Source organism: Hippocampus zosterae, chromosome 20, assembly GCF_025434085.1.
Source record: "Hippocampus zosterae strain Florida chromosome 20, ASM2543408v3, whole genome shotgun sequence".
Taxonomy (NCBI): domain Eukaryota; kingdom Metazoa; phylum Chordata; class Actinopteri; order Syngnathiformes; family Syngnathidae; genus Hippocampus; species Hippocampus zosterae.
In genome coordinates this window covers 11,041,786-11,061,087 of record NC_067470.1, presented here as the reverse complement: position 1 = coordinate 11,061,087, position 19,302 = coordinate 11,041,786, and the positions used below count along the sequence as shown (strand labels likewise).

The 19,302-nt window shown below is 47.9% G+C and overlaps 2 protein-coding genes across 2 annotated transcripts in view; both read left to right on the top strand.

Annotated features, from left to right (window-relative positions):
- The window catches only part of LOC127593454 (phospholipid-transporting ATPase ABCA1-like), a 139,214-nt gene that overhangs the window by 12,999 nt on the left and 106,913 nt on the right, over nt 1-19,302 (top strand). Inside the window, exon 3 of the mRNA XM_052054912.1 lies at nt 13,543-13,627. Within this exon, the coding sequence (XP_051910872.1) occupies nt 13,543-13,627 (85 nt within the window). The remainder of the gene's footprint in view (nt 1-13,542; nt 13,628-19,302) is intronic.
- The window catches only part of LOC127593083 (uncharacterized), a 43,618-nt gene continuing 41,078 nt past the window's right edge, over nt 16,763-19,302 (top strand). The window contains exon 1 of the mRNA XM_052054308.1: nt 16,763-17,636. Coding sequence (XP_051910268.1) covers nt 16,794-17,570 — 777 coding nt within the window. The 5' untranslated portion in view covers nt 16,763-16,793 and the 3' untranslated portion in view covers nt 17,571-17,636. The remainder of the gene's footprint in view (nt 17,637-19,302) is intronic.

The window sequence follows — 19,302 nt, the reverse complement described above, 5'->3', positions numbered from 1 at the left end:
CATTGGCTAGCTACCGCCCGCCCCAAACTGGGCAGCCCCCGGTCAATAGGGTGCTAGCCCGTCACACTCGCCTGCTCTACTGGGTGCGTAGAGAGCAGGGGAAACCCGGAAAGCGAGTGCCTCCATGCTCCAGGCAAAACACGCAAGAGAAAGAAGTCCCCAGCACTTCGCATAGCAAGCTGGAACGTCAGAACTATGTGCCCCGGAATGTCCCCCGACCTGACTCAGATCACTGACCTAAGAAAGACCGCCAACATTGGGAAGGAACTGGCCCGCTTGAACATCGATGTGGCCTGCCTCCAGGAGACACGCCTGCCAGACAGCGGATCTCTCTGGGAAGAAAACTACACCTTCTTCTGGCAGGGTCGGCCGCAGAAGGAACCGCGCCAGCATGGCGTGGGCTTCGCAGTGAGGAACTCCCTGCTCCACGGAGTGGAAACACCGACCGGCGGCACGTCCCGTCTCCTCTCCCTGCGCATGAAGACCACAGCAGGGTATGCCAACATCATCTCAGCCTACGCCCCCACCCTGACGTCCTCCCCAGAAGCCAAGGATGAATTCTACGAAACTCTCGAAAATGAAGTGAGACGTATCCCCAAGACCGAACTCCTCCTGATTCTCGGTGACTTCAACGCACGTGTGGGGGCCGATTGGCAGGCTAGGCCCTCTTGCCTCGGCCCATATGGAGTTGGCCGACTGAACGAGAATGGCCAACGCCTCCTCGAGCTGTGCTGCCACCACAGCCTCTGTATCACCAACACCTTCTTCGCAGGCAATGACCGCCACAAGGTGTCCTGGAGGCACCCTAGATCCCACCATTGGCACCAGCTGGACCTAGCAATTACAAGAAGATCCAGCCTGAACGCCATCCTCCACACGAGGAGCTACCACAGTGCAAACTGCGACACCGACCACGCCCTAATCGCCAGTAAGGTGAGGCTGCAGCCTCGCAGAATCCACCACGCCAAGACCAAGGATAAGCCGCGCATAAACACCTGTGGCACTGCCGACCCGGAAAAGGTGAACTGCTTCTCCACTACATTCAGAGATAAGCTGAAAGAGAAATATGACAACACCACAGAAGACCCCGTCCGTCTCTGGGACCAGCTCAGAAACGCCATCTACGACTCCGCAATGCTCGCCTTTGGGAAGAGAGTGCGGAAAAACGCAGACTGGTTCGAGGCGCACTGGCTATATGCAACTCAAAACACCGTCGCAGGAGCAGCCCTTGACTCCCTGCCTGACCTTCCCCTCATGGAGGAACTGGACAGCGCACCCTCGCCTGATGAGCTTGCAAAAGCAATCGACACTCTAAACAATGGCAAAGCACCAGGCCAGGATGGCATCCCCCCTGAGGGACTGCGGCATGGGAAACACGCGCTCCTGCAACCGCTGCACCAGCTTCTGAGCCTCTGCTGGGAAAGGGGCCACATCCCCCAAGACATGAGGGATGCCTCCATTGTCACCCTCTACAAGAACAAGGGGGACCGCATCGACTGTAACAACTATCGGGGCATCTCTCTGCTCAGCATCGTTGGGAAGGTGTTCGCTCGCGTCGCCCTGAAACGGCTTCAGCGCCTCGCCTCACGAGTCTACCCCGAATCGCAGTGTGGCTTCAGGGCTAAAAGATCCACAGTGGACATGATATTCTCCCTCCGCCAGCTTCAAGAGAAGTGCCGCGAGCAGCAAAGACCTCTGTTCATTGCCTTCGTTGACCTGACCAAAGCGTTCGACCTGGTCAGCCGGAGCGGGCTATTTCAAATACTGGAGAAGATAGGCTGTCCACCAAAACTGCTCACCGTTATCCGCTCCTTCCATCAAGACATGCAAAGCACAGTCCGCTTCAACGGCGCTACCTCCCAGCCATTCCCAGTCAGCAGTGGAGTGAAGCAGGGGTGCGTCCTTGCACCAACCCTATTTGGAATCTTCTTTTCCATCCTCCTCCAGTATACCTTCTCCGACTGCAAAGAGGGGGTATACCTCCGCACACGGCAAGATGGTAGCCTCTTTGACATGGCAAGACTAAGCGCCAAGTCTAAAACCTACAACATCCTGGTAAGAGAACTACTGTTTGCAGACGATGCTGCACTCACTTCCCATAGTGAGGCAGGACTCCAGCACTTGGTGAACAGAATCTCGCGTGCGTGCAGGGACTTCGGGCTCACGATCAGCCTAAAGAAGACAAATATACTAGCCCAGGGAACCACCGTCGCTCCCTCTATCACCATCGAGGACACGCCGCTGCAAAATGTCGACTCCTTCACCTATCTAGGCTCAACCGTCACATGTGCAACAACACTCGACGCCAAGATCTGCTCGAGGATCGCCAAGGCTGCCGGTGTGATGGCGAAGCTGTCGAAACGCGTCTGGGAAAACAGCCTTCTCAGTGCAAAAACCAAGGTTATGGTGTACGAGGCCTGCGTCCTCTCCACCTTACTCTACGGCAGTGAGTCATGGACCACCTACGCTAGGCAGGAACGGCGACTTAACACCTTTCATCTACGTGCCCTCCGGCGGCTGCTGCGCATCAGGTGGCAGGACCGGATTCGAAACACCGCGGTCCTCCAACAAGCCGGCCTCCTAAGCATTCAATGCACCTTGATGAAGAGGAGGCTCCGCTGGATCGGCCATACCTTCCGCATGGACCCCCACCGGCTGCCGCGGGAAATCCTCTATGGCGAGCTGCTTGAGGGATGCCGGAGTGTGGGCCGGCCCCTGCTGCGCTACAAGGACACTGTCAAACGTGACCTAAAGGTGGTCCGGGTGGATCCCAACAGATGAGAGGGTGCAGCAGCAGACCGAGCCACCTGGCGCAACACCATCCACATAGGGGTCGCCGAGGCTGCGGCGGAGGAGCAGGACCGGGCCTCACAGAAGCGGGCAGCGAGAAAGTGCCGCGCAGCTGCTCCACGCACCACCCCACCATCCTCAACATTCATCTGCGTGAAATGCCAGCGGGAATGCCACTCAAGAATAGGGCTCTTCAGCCACTCGCGCTCATGCGTCCAGTACAGGACCCTACGCGTCGACCATCGCCTTTCGAGACGAGGATGCTATATATATATATATATATATATATATATATATATATATATATATATATATATATATATATATATATATATTTCACTGTGTCTGTGTGTGTTTGTGGTGTGGTGTGTGAGTGAGTTTCTTCTAATTTGCTTTCGTTTTGTTTTGTTTTCAGTGTTGGGGGAGGACGGAACAGATAACATTATGTGTGCATGCGGATTGCTATTTTAGTCCGCAAACTCGAATCTCGCGGATGAAAATTTGAGATGGCGTCGAAAAAAACTGACAAAGGTCTACTAATTACGACTTTTAAGAAATGGGAATGCCAGTCAAATTTTTCGGATGAATCGTCCAAAGGGCGTATCAATAAACTCACCTGAGACGTATGCACAGAACACGAGAGCTAGATACGACGCGAGGTACGATTACGAGGCAAATTGGTCATTATATCTATAGGGTAATTGCTATGAAAAATAAGATGAAACCGTAGTGGTTATTCTATAATTTACTGGGTGTAGCATGGTAACTTTATGAATAAAACATTAGTCACAAGGTGTAATAATGCTAATATTAACTGTTGGTAGAACTAATGATGACATGTGTTAGATTATTTCGTCAAATTGATAGTAGATTACACATGCATAGTCTTGGGAAGAGGATGTCAAGCCACATCAATACTTACCTCTATTAGTGATTACCAGTAAATTGATCTTTGCAGTGTGAGATTGGAAACAATACTATGCTGTATTCATGATGCCATCCATATGAGTACAGTACAACATATTTTGATCCACTTATTTAGTTGAATACACATGGAGTACACAGCTGCTGATGTAATGTTTATTGTTAATGCAAAGTTTTCAAACATTTACAATTGAAACATTATACTTCTGAGTATCAGAATTGTTGATTATGAATATCAGTGAAAATAGAAAAATGGGTTTCCCATGATGAACGTTTACAGAACCCAAAATTAGTTACCGTTGTTTCCCATTGGGTAATCCGATGGAACCGAAAAAGGGTTACCGTGAATTTCTGAAATCCTCAGCCCTGCTACTGAATTCTATAAATTTTTGCAACTATGTTTATGTTGTTGTTTGTGTTATTATCATATGCAATTGAATAAGTTGACCTTTTCAGAATTTAAAATTTGCGACTCTCTAAATGCATAATGGGACTCATACTTTTCCGATCAGTGAGTCCCTAGGACTCACTGGTGGTAAACTGTGAAATTATTACTGCTATACACATTTACATTGTTATGCCTAAGGTAGATATATTCATTAAATTGCATTTGTTTACTTTAGCTTATTACCTGCAACTGCTCCTTTTCCTTACTTTTTTTTTTTTCCAAGATGGCGCCCGAGTAGGCAGCCTTCGGCAAGTGCTCTTCAAGAGCCTTGCTTTTTTGTTCTTTTTTGTTCTTTTTTGCTGTTTTTGTCTTTTGTTTTGTCACATGTTGTTTGTTGTTTCATTGTGTGGACCTGATATGGACTGTTTTCAGCGCTTTTTGGCCACGACATTCGTCAAAGGAGCAGTATCTGTGCTTGGTGGTTGCGCCTTCTCGGCAGCACGCCTGTACCAGCACAGATTTTGATTGGGAGGAATGTCGGCGCCATTGACTGTCGGTGCTGGATAGACCTGGGGCGCTTGTGTTTTTTGCGCCAGTAATGGGCAGCATTTTTCACAACCCCGATTTGTTCAGTGGCTATGTCAGCGCTGTTGGACAGTTGGCGTTGGTGCGGCTGGATGGATGGCCGCTGAAGTTGAGGATGAGGAGAGAGGAGCGTTGGCGAAGAGCGCCGATGCGTATTTGGAACCGTGAGTTGCCGCTTGGAATTGAAATGGATTTCCATGGGACAGGAGAAGTGAACATATCTCTTTTTTCGTCAATGGATGCTACAGCTTCTTGTTGACTTTGAAACTTAGCTTGTAGCCGACGTGTGCACATTTTGAGCATGACGTCTCTGATCCACTGGTTAAAGGACACTTTGATTCTCTCCTCTTTCATCTCAAACCGCTTCAAACAACAAAGCGTGTGACGGAAAAGTGGTTAGGACTGCATGACTGTCCGTGTTTTATGTTATGTGTTGTGTTTATTATTTTACTTTATGTTAACTGTTTTGTAAAGCGCTTTGTTACAGCTGCCGCTGTTGTGAAAGCGCTATATAAATCAGCATGTATTGTATGTATTGTATTGTATTGTACTTACTTATCCTGCATCTGCTACTGCATCTGCTTATACTATCTGTTACTGCTTCTGATATCATTCTACTGTTTCTGCAACTACCATCTGCTTCAATAAATGATCAAAAACAGACAGAGCGAGTAATCCTTCCATGGCAACTTACAAACCCTGTTCAGAGGGCTGTGAAAACAGAAATAACTGAACACATATCAAATTACACGTTTTTTTTTCGCCTACAAGTGATACATCATGTTTGGCTATTTAATGGCTGAAGAAATTACTTTTATCGCAACCCTTGCTTTACTTAACGAAAATATAATTTCTTCGATTGCCGTGTATATCGATACGGCTATTTCGCCCAATCTATTACTTTTATCGCAGCTGTTGCTTTACTTACGTGATCATTATGAAAATAAATTTTGTTCGATCGTCGTGTATAACATGGTTATCCTCGTAATTTTTTTAAAGCAGACTTTTCACTTGACTCCTCCTAGTATTCAAAATCAGTCCTTGGTCCTTGGCCTTGGCCTTGGAGGCAAGTCCTTGGTCCTTGGCCTTAGCCTCGTAAAATTCCTCAAGTCCTTGGCCTTGGCCTTAGAGTCAAGTCCTTGACATTTGTCATATTTCGGTTTGTGACCAAGAGGTGGCACTGTAGGGATCTCCTGCAGCTGCACACCTGTTGGTTGTTAGGTAATTAGTGCTTTAAAAGGACTCCCAGCCCGAGCACTCATTGTCGGGTCATTGTTGTTTGCTTGTTGCTTTCAACTGTCACGTTTGTTTCTGTCGTGGCTCTGTTCCTGTTAGTTTTTTTTGCCACAGTTATGGTTTTGTTGTGGTACTTTGGATTCCTTGTGTTCTTGGAACTTTAAGGATTAAGTTTTCTGTGTTTTAATACAATTGGTCAAGTATACCCTCTTCCTCCCTCTTGCCTGCTTTTTGGGGTCCACCACCACCTCGCAAACGTGACAGAATGACCCTGCAGGTACGAAGGACTGGTCCTCATTCCACCATGTGCCTGGCGGAGCACGTCTGCGGCCAACACCCTTTTCCCCTTCAGGCAGCGTGGGTGATGCGGTTGTCCCATATTTTCATTTCGTCAAGTCGCATCTACGGTGGGCCGAGCCCCGTCCGCGTCCACGTTGAGCCGAGGCTCGTTATGTGTCTGTTCAAACTGAGTGACATTCACGTACACGACGAGCTGTGCCATGTCCACGTCCACGTCAGGCCGAGCCCCTGTTCACGTCCGGCTGCCCCATGTCCCCCGCTACGTCGAGCTCCATCCATGTTAGGCCTAGCCCAGCCAAAGGGTTGCTGTCACTTTTGTTCCTGTTCCCTGGAGGAGGCGAAGGTCGCCGTCGCTTTTGTTCCTGTTCTCCGGCGAGGCAAGCCTTTTGGACAACATTGGGACGTCTGGATCGACAGACAGTACCCCTCCCTTAAGGGGTACCCAAAACGCACAATCAACTACACATGTTGGTTATTGGGTAATTGGTGCTTTAAAAGGACTCCCAGCCCGAGGACTCATTGTCGGGTCATTGTTGTTTGCTTGTTGCTTGCAACTGTCATGTTTGTTTCTGTCGTGGTTCTGTTCCTGTTAGTTTTTTTGCCACAGTCATGGTTTTGTTTCGGTACTTTGGATTCATTGTGTTCTTGGAACTTTTAGGATTAGGTTTTCTGTGTTTTAATACGATTGGTCAAGTATACCCTGCTCCTCCCTCTTGCCTGCTTTTTGGGGTCCACCACCACCTCGCAAACATGACAGCCTTGGCCTTGGCCTCGGGTTGCCGGTCCTTGGACACAACACTGATATCGGTGCTGCCTAGCAATCTAGTATTTACTCCTGCGTTCTTTTTTAAACCACCTCCTGAGCAGGGTTAAATTTGCTCCGGTTTAAGCTGTTTTCCGGTGCTACACTGGAATAACTTTGTAGGTGTGAAAGCTCAACGGGGATAGCCCCGGTGCTACACTGGAGTAAAAGTTGCCGTGTGAACACCCCTTAAGTAACAGCGCTTGCGGGGCTGGCTTCCTTTGCGGAGGAGGTTGAAGAGCTGCCGCAGATTGTTGTTTTGGGAAGCTTCTGATGTGTCGGCCCGGAGCCAGACCCCACGCCTTCTCCCGGGAACCAGGGGCGTGCTGAAGCGTTCCGTCTCTTTCCGGGCGTCAGCTGAAGGATCCGGTGGGCCGAAACAAAAGAAGTGAAATTCCAAGGTTTCTTAGTCGAGCCGCAGATCAGGGGACACACCAGAAGTTTCTAAGAGCTTGAAGCCGAGATCGTTTAATGTCCAAAAACAAACTAAGTCCAGAGGCCGAGGTGCAGGCTGGTCACAAACGAGTTCATTCAATCAAACCCGGAGAGGTACAGATGTGCACATCGGAAAAACTTTGGAAAAACTCCCTGGAATACACACAGGTTTTATATCGATATGAGGGGCAACCCCTCTCATTTCATTGGTTAGTTTCTAAGATCGTTTGTTAACTTAATGGTGTCATACTGCGTTGTGTAATTCTGATTGGCTGTGGCTTTCTTTGTTAGCTAGATTTTAATGGTATCTATAATTACTTCATAACTTAGTTTGTGGATTATAATAGTATCACAGTTGTTCTGTTTATAAAAATATGGTAAATAAATACTGGGCCTCTGTGTGATTGCTTGTGGCTTTCACCATATCTGTATGCGTGGCTACCTAGTAATGATCTTTCCTGAGCAGACAACGGTCGGTTAACTTGCTCTGTCATGTTCCGTTTGTCTTGTGCAGTTGGAGGCTCTAAATTTCCCCAGTGTGGGACAAGTAACGGACATCTTATCTAAGGGTGGCCACCTTGCTTTGCTATGTTCTGTTTTTCTTAACAAAGACCATCTAAGGGCGACCACCTTGTGTAGCTATGGCAACCATACTCATTTCCCGCTCGCTATAGTGGAATCTGCAATTTAACATAGAACAGATACCCCTATGCACTCGCACTTCAATACTCTCTTTGCTGCGTAGGTCAAGCCGTTGATGGAATGATATAGAAACGCATTGAGTGTTTTTGTCCGAATGAAACCTACTAGATGAGATCAAAAGTTGGTAGCTAACACGCTTCGTTAATGTACAATTAGCTTCTGGGTTCCACATTTGTTGACATATTATTTTCTCTGTTCGACAACCGTATGCCCGTTTTTTCTCTATCAGCTATGAGTTATTAATGTGGTTTAACACAGTATTAATATAAAACAGACACTACACTTCCCCCTTGTCATGTTGAAGGGAGATGTTACATTGACTGTTGAGGAGCCGATACAGAGCCATGTATATTTGGTCTTTTGTTAACCATGTCCAGGGTATCCTGGGATATGTAGGGCTTCGGAGCAGGTCTTGTTCGCCCCATGATCTCTATGGAAGCCTTGATTACGGAAGTGGACATCAGACAGTGTTAAATTGTAACTAAGTGTTCATACCATCAAATGCTGATGAATTATTTTGCAGATAAGCAAAGTTGCTTGTTCATCCACGAGATTGCATCCTGTGTAGCTGCTCAAAATGCTGATTGTGCTGCACAGCCTGACCTTCACCCATCCAAAGAGAGACGAAATAAAAAGAGAGCGCATGACGTGGCGGTGGGATATGCTCTCTCTATTTCCAAACTTTGACCAACTTTCACTTTGAGATCCATTTATTTTTATTTACCCATTTTCTCATTATTGTTAGGATTATTATTATTTACAACATTTTTAATTAGTCAAATTTTTTATAGCTTTAGTGCCTGGGCATTCTCCGCAGTGGGAGGAGTGGAGGCTGCATACCTATAAATGTGGATGTACACAAAACACATTTTTTGGGGGGGTGTAAATCTTAAACCTTACACATTGAGTTTTCCAATGTCTCTTTCATCAAATACTTAAAGAGAATCATTTTATAATTTAATATGCCACAAAGACAATATTTAATGGTCAAATTGACAAACTTAATTGTTATTAAGCAAATGATCATTAAGTTTTATGGCACTTAATACATTTTATGGCTGCAATGTTTCAAAGCAAGCTGGCACATGTTCATGTTGACCACTGGGTTACATCACCTTTTCTTTTAACAACATTTACTCAACATTTGGAAAGTGAGACCACTAATTGTGGAATCTTTGTATGGAGAAATCGTTCCCATTCTTGCTGGACGTACAGCTTTAGTTGTTCAACAGTCTCGGGTTTCATCAATTGTATTTTATGCTTCATAATGCACCACACATTTTCAATGAGGGATAGGCGTTGGACTGCAGGCATGCCAGTCTAGTACCCATACTTTTACAACAACAAATGTTGTGACATGCAGAATGTGGTTTGTCATTGTCAAGCTGAATTAAGCAAGGGCGTCTGTGAAACAGACATTCCTTGGATGGCAGTCTGGTTCTCCAAAGCCTGAATGTACAATTCAGTATTAATGGTCCCCGAACACATCTGTGGAAATTACCCATGCCATTGTAACTAACACAGCCCCATACCATCACAGATGATAGCTTTTTTTTAACTTTGTCTCCATAATATTCCAAATGGTCATTTTCTTCTTTTGTCCAGAGAGCACGACGTCCACAATTTCCAAAAATAGGAAGTGATTTCTCACCAGAAAAATTATATTCCCCCTCCTGATTTCCGTTTTTTATTTATTTTTTTTGCAAATCTATCACACACAAAGGTGTCAAATCATTAATTTCAATCTCATTCAGAGACAATTAAAAAAAATACAAAATGCATTTCTCCCTGAAGACCACGCGATGTTGCAGAGGTGTGTCAACCAGGACAGCCGCAGAACATCCAGAGCGTTAGGGAACTCCGGGCGGATGTCATCCACCACTGAGGCCTTGCCAACGAGGAGCTTTTTAACCAAATTGGTGACTTCACCTACAGAGATAGGAGAGCCCACCTCAGAGTCCCCAGACTCTGCTTCCTCCAAGGAAGGCGTGCTGGTGGAGTTGAGGAGGTCTTCGAAATACTCCGCCCACCGGCTCACAACATCCCGAGTCGAGGTCAACAGCGCCCCTTCCCCACTGTACACAGTGTTAGAGGTGCACTGTTTCCCCTTCCTGAGAACTCGGGAGGTGGACCAGAATTGCCTCGAAGCCGCTCGGAAGTCGGCTTCCATGGCCTCACCGAACTCTTCCCACGCCCAATATTTTGCCTCGGCGACCACCAAAGCTGCATTCCGCTTGGCCAGTCGATACCAATCAGCTGCCTCCGGGGTCCCACAGGCCATAAAGGCCCGATAGGACTCCTTCTTCAGCTTGACGGCATACGACACCACCACGACAGGCACCAACTACCTTGCGGCCACAACTCAGATTGGCCGCCTCAACAATAGAGGCGCGGAACATGGTCCACTCTGACTCAATGTCCCCCGCCTCACCCGGGACATGGGAAAAGCTCTGTCGGAGGTGGGAGTTGAAACTCCTTCTGACGGGATTCCGCCAGACGCTCCGAACAAACCCTCACAATACGTTTGGGTCTGCCAGGACGGACCGGCATCTTCCCCTACCATCGGAGCCTACTCACCACCAGGTGGTGATCAGTTGACAGCTCCGCCCCTCTCTTCACCCGAGTGTCCAAAACATGCGGCCGCAAATCGGATGATACAACCACAAAGTCAATCATCGAACTGCGGCCAAGGGTGTCCTGGTGCCAAGTATGGACACCCTGATGTTTGAACAAGGTGTTCGTTATGGACAATCCGTGACAAGCACGGAAGTCCAATAACGAAATAGAACTCGAGTTCTGATTGGGGGGGGCTGTTCCTCCCAATCACGCCCTTCCAGGTCTCACTGTCCTTGTCCACGTGAGCATTGAAGTCCCCCAGGAGAACGAGAGAGTCACGAGCAGGAGTAGTCTCCAGCACACCCTCCAAGTACTCCAAAAACGGTGGGTACGCTGTGCTGCTTTTGGGTGCGTACGCACAAACAATAGTCAGGACCCGTCCCCCCACCCAAAGGCGGAGGGAGGCAACCTTCTTGTCTACCGGTGTGAACCCCAATGTACAGGCACTGAGCCGGTGGGCAATGAGTATGCCCACACCGGCTCTGCGCCTCTCACCGTGAGCAACTCCAGAGTGGGAGAGAGTCCAAGCCATCTCGAGAGAATTGCTACCAGAACCAAGGCTGTGTGTTGAGGTAAGTCCGACAATATCCAGTCGTAACTTCTCTACCTCACACACCAGCTCAGGCTCCTTTCCTGCCAGAGATGACATTCCATGTCCCTAGAGCTAGCTTCTGAAGCCGAGGATCGGACCGCCAGGGTCCTTGCCATTGGCTGCCGCCCAGCTCACACTGCACCCGACTCCTTTGACAGCTCCCATGAGTGGTGAGCCCATGAGAAGGGGGACCCACGTTGCCACCAGGCGCTCGCCAACGAGCCCCACATCCATGCCTGGCTCCAGAGGGAGGCCCCGGTGGCGCGCGTCCGGGCAAGGGAAACTGAAGTCCATTTGTGTTATTCTTCATAAGGGGTCTTTTGAGCTGTGCTTTTTCTGGTCATCAGGGAAACTGTCTCTGGATTGGCAGACCGGGGTGGTTGTCCCTCTTTTTAAAAAAAAAAGTGGGACCAGAAGTTGTGTTCCAACTACAGAGGGATCACACTCCTCACCCTCCCTGGTAAGGTCTATTAGGGGTGCTGGAGAGGAGGGTTCGTTGGGAAGTCGAGCATCAGATTGAGGAGGAGCAGTGTGGTTTTTGTCCCGGCCGTGGAGCAGTGGACCAGCTCTACACCTTTAGCAGGGTCCTCGAGGGTATGTGGGAATTCGCCCAACCAGTCTACATGAGTTTTGTGGACTTGGAGAAGGCGTTTGACTGTGTCCCTCGGGGAGTTCTGTGGGGGGTGCTTCGTGGGTATTGCCTACCTAACCCCCTGATACGGGCCGTGCGATGACTCTGGCACCGATGTCAGAGTTTGGTTCGCATTGCTGGCAGTAAGTCAGAATTGTTTCCAGTGAGTGTTGGACTCAGACACAGACACAGAATTTCTAGGCGCAGTCGAAGAGTTTAGGGGGTCCGTTTTGGTGGCCTCTGTATTGCATCTCTGCTTTTTGCAGATGATGTAGTACTGTTGGCTCTTTCAAGCAGGGCTCTCCAACTCTCACTGGAGCGTTTCGTAGCCGAGTGTGAAGCGGTTGGGATTAAAATCAGCCCCCCTAAATCTGAAACAATGGTCCTTAGTCGGAAAAGGGTGGAGTGCCCCCTCTGGGTCGGGGAGGAGATCCTGCCCTAAGTGGAGGAGTTTAAGTATCTTGGGGTTTTGTTCACGAGTGAGGGCAGAAGGGAGCGAGAGATCGACAGGCAGAGTGGTGCAGCATCTGCTGTGATGCGGACATTGTATCAGTCTGTCTTAGTAAAGAAGGAGTTGCGCTGACCTACCGGTCGATCTACATTCCAACCCTCATCTATGCTCACGAGCTATGGGTCGTGACCGAAAGAACGAGATCCCGGATACAAGCGGCCGAAATGAGTTTTCTCCACAGGGTGCTCTCCCTTAAAGATAAAGTGAGAAGCTCGGTCATCCAGGAGTGGCTCAGAGTCGAGCCGCTTCTCCTCCACATCAAGAGGAGCCAGATGAGGTGGCTTGGTCATCTGATTCGGATGCCTCCTGAATGCCTCCCTGGTGAAGTGTTCTGGGCATGTCCCACCAGGAGGAGATCCCGAGGACGACCCAGGAAACGCTGGAGAGACTATGTCACCCAGCTGGCCTGGGAACGCCTCGGGATCCTCCGGGGAGAGCTGGAAGAAGTGGCGAGGTAGAGGGAAATCTCAGCTTCCCTGCTAAAGCTACTGCCCCCCTATCCGGATAAGCGGTAGAAGATGGATGGATGGATGGATGGACAAAATGCATTTTACAAGTGGCAATTCAATTTATAAAACAACCAAAAAATATCTCAACCTTTCTGATCCTTTTTTGAAAAATTAATTGCCCCTCCACCAGCCCGTATTAAATAACCCTTTTGTTCAATCACAAATTTGCTGTTACTAACCACAAATTTGTCAAAGGTGAGTTCAATTTCACAAGCTACAAGCGAGACCTGATTACCACCAAACTCGTTGAATCAAGAAATCACTGAATTAGAATCTGACAGTGAATGTGAAGTCGGCGAATCTCAGTCGGCTACAAAATCTCAAGAGCATCGTGGCACGACCCAAGAAATTCAAAAAGGAATGAGAAAAATAGTGAATGTAATCCGTAGCAGTGATGTGTCGCTAATGTATGATTACACATGCCTGATGCTGTACATTTATGTCGTGTTATTAAACTAGGAGGACACTCCTGCAGGTCACTCAGCATTCACCATTACCTATTTAGTCCTTCTTCTTTGCAGATTGGACTGTGTTTCGAGCTCTCCTGGCCACTCATCATCGTTGGCTTCTTCACTTTGACTCTGCCTAAAGACCGATATCGATCAGGTGGGTCTTCGCATCAAAGTGATTATTTGGCCTTGTGGTTTTTTTCATGACTAAAATACAATTCACAAGTCATGATACATCCATTAACACAGGTGTGGGCAAACTATTTGGCTCGGGGGCCACATTAATTTTCTAAAATTTGACAGCCGTGCCATGTCAGCACAAGATACGGTACATATAAAAAACTGCATATGTTGACAGTCCATACCAAACATCAACAGAACAAAATCATCAAAAGTATTAACATACTTTTTTTAATGAGAACAGTGAAACAACTATATATCTGTCTTGTGTGAACGTCCAAGTTTGTTAACAACATACACGTGTGACAACACAAGCAACAAAGTACAACAATATATTGCCCCAAAACTCTTTATAACGCAAAAAAACTGCAGTATACAGTACAGGTACAGTGAAAGTCTTCGAGAACGAAACATGCATGGGCGAACATACACCCTTTATATGAGAAAATCCTCATGCATTAACACAATTTCCATTCTCCTGCCCCCCATACAACGAAAACCCCCCTGATGCGTTCTACGAAATCCTTTTTCTCTGCTCCAGCCTCGTGAAGACATTCACAACAACAAAGTCTTATCCAACAACGACCTCTACTGGTTCGTTTGGAAAAGGCAACAGCCACCACCACACTGGTTTACATAGTGAACGATGTTTATTTCGGTCACAGCTACGAGTTTCCTGGACTCAATATACTCAAAGCTGCTCTGCCATTGGCTTACCGAGCATCATCCTGGCCTCCGATTGGCAAAGAGGGACCTCACTGTCTATGTGTGTACATACTGAAGCTAGATCCATAGCATCCGATTAGCTGCTCAAAGTAAATTGCGCATGGCTCGATGGACATTCAAATAAACGAACGTTTCCTCGAATGCTTTACTTGTTATCATGCTAAAAACAGCCACGGGACGCTTCGTAGTCCTCGATGGCCATGGTTAGCTCTTGAAGGCTAAAAACCTTACGCTAAGTGGAGCGCTTCTCTGTCATTAGTGCTCCAGTTAGCGTAAGGTTTTTAGCCTTCCAGAGCTAACCATGGCCATCGAGGACGACAAAGCGTCCCGTGGCTCGACAGACATTCAAATTAACGAACGTTTCCTCGAATGCTTTACTTGTTATTATGCTAAAAACAGCCTTTTTTATTTTATTTTGTTTGTGATGGCGCCCCCTGAGTGGCTGCCTCTCCAGCACCGCATATCCCTGTTTGAGTTTCTTTTCGTCCTTTTACTTTATTTATTTCTTCTTTATTTTTTTTTCACATTTATTTTTGTACCCCAAAAATACGAGGGGGGGGGCAGCTTCATTTCTGCTCATCTCCTGTATTTGCTTTTATCTTTTTACGTATCCTGTGAACGGGGATCCCGAGAGCACACGCAACCCCATTGTTTACAGTAAGTACCAGCTGTTAGCATGGCGGGCTAACAGCAGGCTACTGGCCGGTGACAAACCTGATATCCCACGCGAGTTGAAGAGGAGCAGACGAGGGTGTCGAGCTGGGAAGGAGCGCTGCACAAGGAGGAGAAGATACAGACATGTCCTCCCGTCCGTAATCATAGGGAATGTAAGATTGCTCCGTAACAATATGGATGAGCTGGCGGCGATAACGCAACATCAAAGGGAGTACCGCGAGGCTACCCTAATGCTACTCACGGAGTCGTGGCTAACAGCGATCACTCGACACACATGCCGAGTTGGAAGGTTTCCAACTCATACGTGTGGACAGGAATGAAGGGAGTGGAAAGAGAAAAGGTGGGGGACTGGCTGCTTTTGTGAACGACAAATGGTGCAATCCGGGGCATATCACGATCAAAGACAAACTCTGCAGCCGGGACATTGAGCTGCTAGCCATTAGCCTCATGTCCCATTATCTCCCGAGGGAATTCTCACACGTCATAGCTGTGACAGTGTACGTCCCCCCGTCGGCTAATTGTGATGCAGCGTGTGATGCCCTGATGACTGTCGTGAACAAGCTGCAAACACAGTCCCCCAACGCCCTGCTGTTCATCTCTGGGGACTTCAACCATGTCTCTCTGTTGTCCTCCCTTTCAACCTTCACGCAATATGTAACCTGTGCCACTAGAGAAAATAAAATTTGGGAATTTTTTTATGCCAATACTAAGGAGGCATATAAACTCCTCCCCCTCCCCCTCTTGGAAGAGCAGACCACAACTTGGTATTTCTCGAGCATGTGTACAAACCCCTGGTGCACAGGCAGCCAACTGTGACCCGAATGGTCATGAAATGGTCCACGGAAGCTGAAGATGCTCTGCGGGACTGCTTCGACACAACCAGGTGGGAACTCTTCAGGGAGGTTCATGGGGAGGACATTGATGCACTCACTGACACCATTACGGACTACATAAACTTCTGTGAGGAGAACACCGTACCCACCAGAACTGTGCTGTGTTTTTCCAACAACAAACCATGGATTAATCCCGACATAAAGGCCCTCCTAAAGGAGAAGACGAGACCTTTTATGTCGAGAAACAGAGAGAAGCTGAAGGCCGTGCAGATTCGGCTGAGAAGAAAGATCAGAGAGGGGAAGAAGACATACAGGATGAAATTGGTGGACCAGTTACAGGCGAGCAATGTCAGTGGTGTCTGGAGAGGCCTGAAAACCATCTCAGGCCACGACGGCCCAAAGGCATTACTGAGAAGTACAAGGACTGGGCAGATGAACTGAACCGTTTTTTCAACTGTTTTGACCAGTCGTCTGTCCCTTCCCCCAACCAACTGCACCCACTCTCACTGAGGACTTCTTCTCCTGCCCCTCCTCTTTCGACCAGCTCTCAACAACCCAGTCTGTCACCTGGTTCCTGCCTGTCCTTCACAACAGAGCAGGTGAGGAACCAACTGAGGAAGATGAACGTGAGGAAGGCAGCAGGTCCAGACAAGATCAGTTCCCGGCTCCTCAGGACCTGCTCTGACCAGCTGTAAGCCTGAAGCTGGGCAGAGCTCCACAGCTGTGGAAAACTTCTTGCCTGGTCCCAGTCCCAAGACCCCCCACCCTAAGGAGCTGAACAGCTACAGACCGGTGGCACTGACATCTCACCTGATGAAATCGCTGGAGAGACTCGTCCTCGCCCACCTTTGACCACTGGTGATCTCGGCACTGGACCCGCTGCAGCTTGTCTATCAGCCTGGCATCGGCATGGAAGACGCCATTATCTACCTCCTCCACTCAGTGCTGTCACATTTGGAGAAGGCTGGGAGCACTGTGAGAATCATGTTCTTTGATTTCTCCAGTGCCTTCAACACCATCCAGCCCAACTTACTGGGAGACAAACTGCAGAACGCCGGAGTGGACCACCATCTCACAGCATGGATCATAGATTACCTCACAAACCGGCCGCTGTACGTGAGGTTGCAGAGCTGTGAGTCGGACAGGCTTCTCTGCAGCACTGGAGCGCCGCAGGGAACTGTTCTGGCTCCATTCCTGTTCATCCTCTACACCTTGGACTTCAGACACGCTACTCCAAACTGCCACCTTCAGAAGTTCTCCGATGACTCTGCGATTGTTGGCCTCATTACAGAGGGGGAACATCGGGAGTACAAGGGACTGATGAAGGACTTTGTGGACTGGTGCCAGCAGAATCTCCTCCAGATCAACCCTAGGGAAACTAAGGAGTTGGTTGTGGATTTCTACAGGAAACAGTCCTCACCAGCACCGATGAACATCCATGGTACGGACATAGAGAGGGTGACCTACAAGTACCTAGGTGTTCTTAAGAACAACAAACTGGACTGGTCTACGAACACGGACACCCTGATTAGGAAAGGACAGAGCCGACTCTTCCTACTCAGGAAACTGAGGTCTTTTGGGTTTCAGGGGTCACTCTTTAAGACTTTCGATAACTCAGTGGTGGCCTCGGCCATCCATTATGGCATTGTCTGCTGGTCAGGCAGCATCTCGGCCCGGGACAGATAGAGACTGGAGCGGCTGGTCAGGAAGGCCAGTTCTGTCCTGGGCTGCTCCCTCGACACTCTGGAGGAGGTGGGCAACAGGAGGATGCTAACTAAGCTAAAAGCTATGATGGACAGTCCCTCCCAGCCCCTCCAGCCCGCCCTGACAGCACTCGGTAGCTCCTTCAGCCAGAGACTGTTACACCCGCGCCGCAAGAAGGAAAGATACCGCCGCTCGTTCCTACCGACTGCTGTCAGGCTGCTGAATAAAAATAATAATAATAATCAGTCAGCAGTCAAACTATTCCAGGAAATGTTCATTTACTCAAATGTCCGCTGAGCCGCAAGCAATTCACTCTGAGCAGGGAAATGGCCAGAATCGGACTGAGAAATAATTGCTTTGTTGTTTTTCAAAGTCTTGTAAACTCCAACTCCAAGCGTCTCTTGATTGTTTCGTACTTTGTAACGCGCTTTGCTTAATCAGATGCATCAGTGACAGAAAATAGCAGCGTGGACACAGTTATTCCTTCGTATTGAAGGGGAGTTGCTTGACTTGGCGCGACTGCGGGCTTCCAGTACCCGAAACTTCCATTGTTATGAATCATCGTTAATGTAATATAGTCGTACAAAGTTGAATGCATTTTTTTTCACCGGGTTTCGGAATTTCCATTTGACAGAAATCCGTTGGTGGTAGATAAGATCTCTCCCTCTCTCACTCCCTCTCTCTCTTCCTCTTCCCCGGCCTTCCTGTGTTCTGCAATGTCAAGTCAATGCACCACCTGGCGTTATAATGCCTGTCATTACAAGTCCATATGGAATTAAGGCAGTCATTCACATCAAATCTTGTGTACCAACCTTCGGCGGGCCAGATTAAGAAGACCAACAGGTTGGATCCGGGTCGCGGGCCGTTGTTTGCCCCCGCATGAACAGAAAAGTAGCGAACAGAAAAATCGTAACACATCATCCACTCACACAAGTCATTTGCTTTTAGGATCAATCTGTTTCTCATACTATTGAAGAAGTGAGTGCCATGTCGGTCTCTGTCTCCCTGTACATGCGTGTGTACATTGAGTGGAATGATAAATCAATTTAATCGATGTGTCTGGCCCAATGATCAGCACACATCATTTATATATTTATCAAATCGCTATAATTGACAAAATAAAATTGTCCTCATATTTCTAATATTCTTTGTTTATAAATTTTTATTGCATGTCATTTCCAATCAGCGCTTTTATTTATGAACTTTTATTTAATGTCATCTTAGGTCAGCGCCAGGATTTTTGTGACATTGAAAAAAAAGATGTTTAGGATGAACCAATGTATTTGCTTTTGTCAGAATCAGAATCAGAAGCATCTTTATTGGCCAAGTATGTAGAACACACAAGGAATTTGTCTCCGGTATAACACGCTGCACTAGTATCATCGTAAACAACAAAATCATTTAACCATTTTATAGTAACCAGTAGTTTTGTGGTATTATTTTGTGGTGCAAGAAGAGTGACTACGTCAGTGACTGTTTAAGGAGTTAATGGCTAGAGGGAAGAAGCTGTTTAAGTGTCTACTGGATTTGGTGCGCATGGATCTGTAGCGTCTCCCTGAGGGGAGTGGCTGACAAAGGTGGTGGGCAGGGTGCGGGGGATCCAGGAGGATTTTCCGTGCCCTTGTCTTGATTCTTGCAGTGTGCAAGTCCTAACTGTCCGTTGAAGTCGGATTTTGTCCTTTTTTGTGGCGGCCCCAAACCAAACCGTGATGGA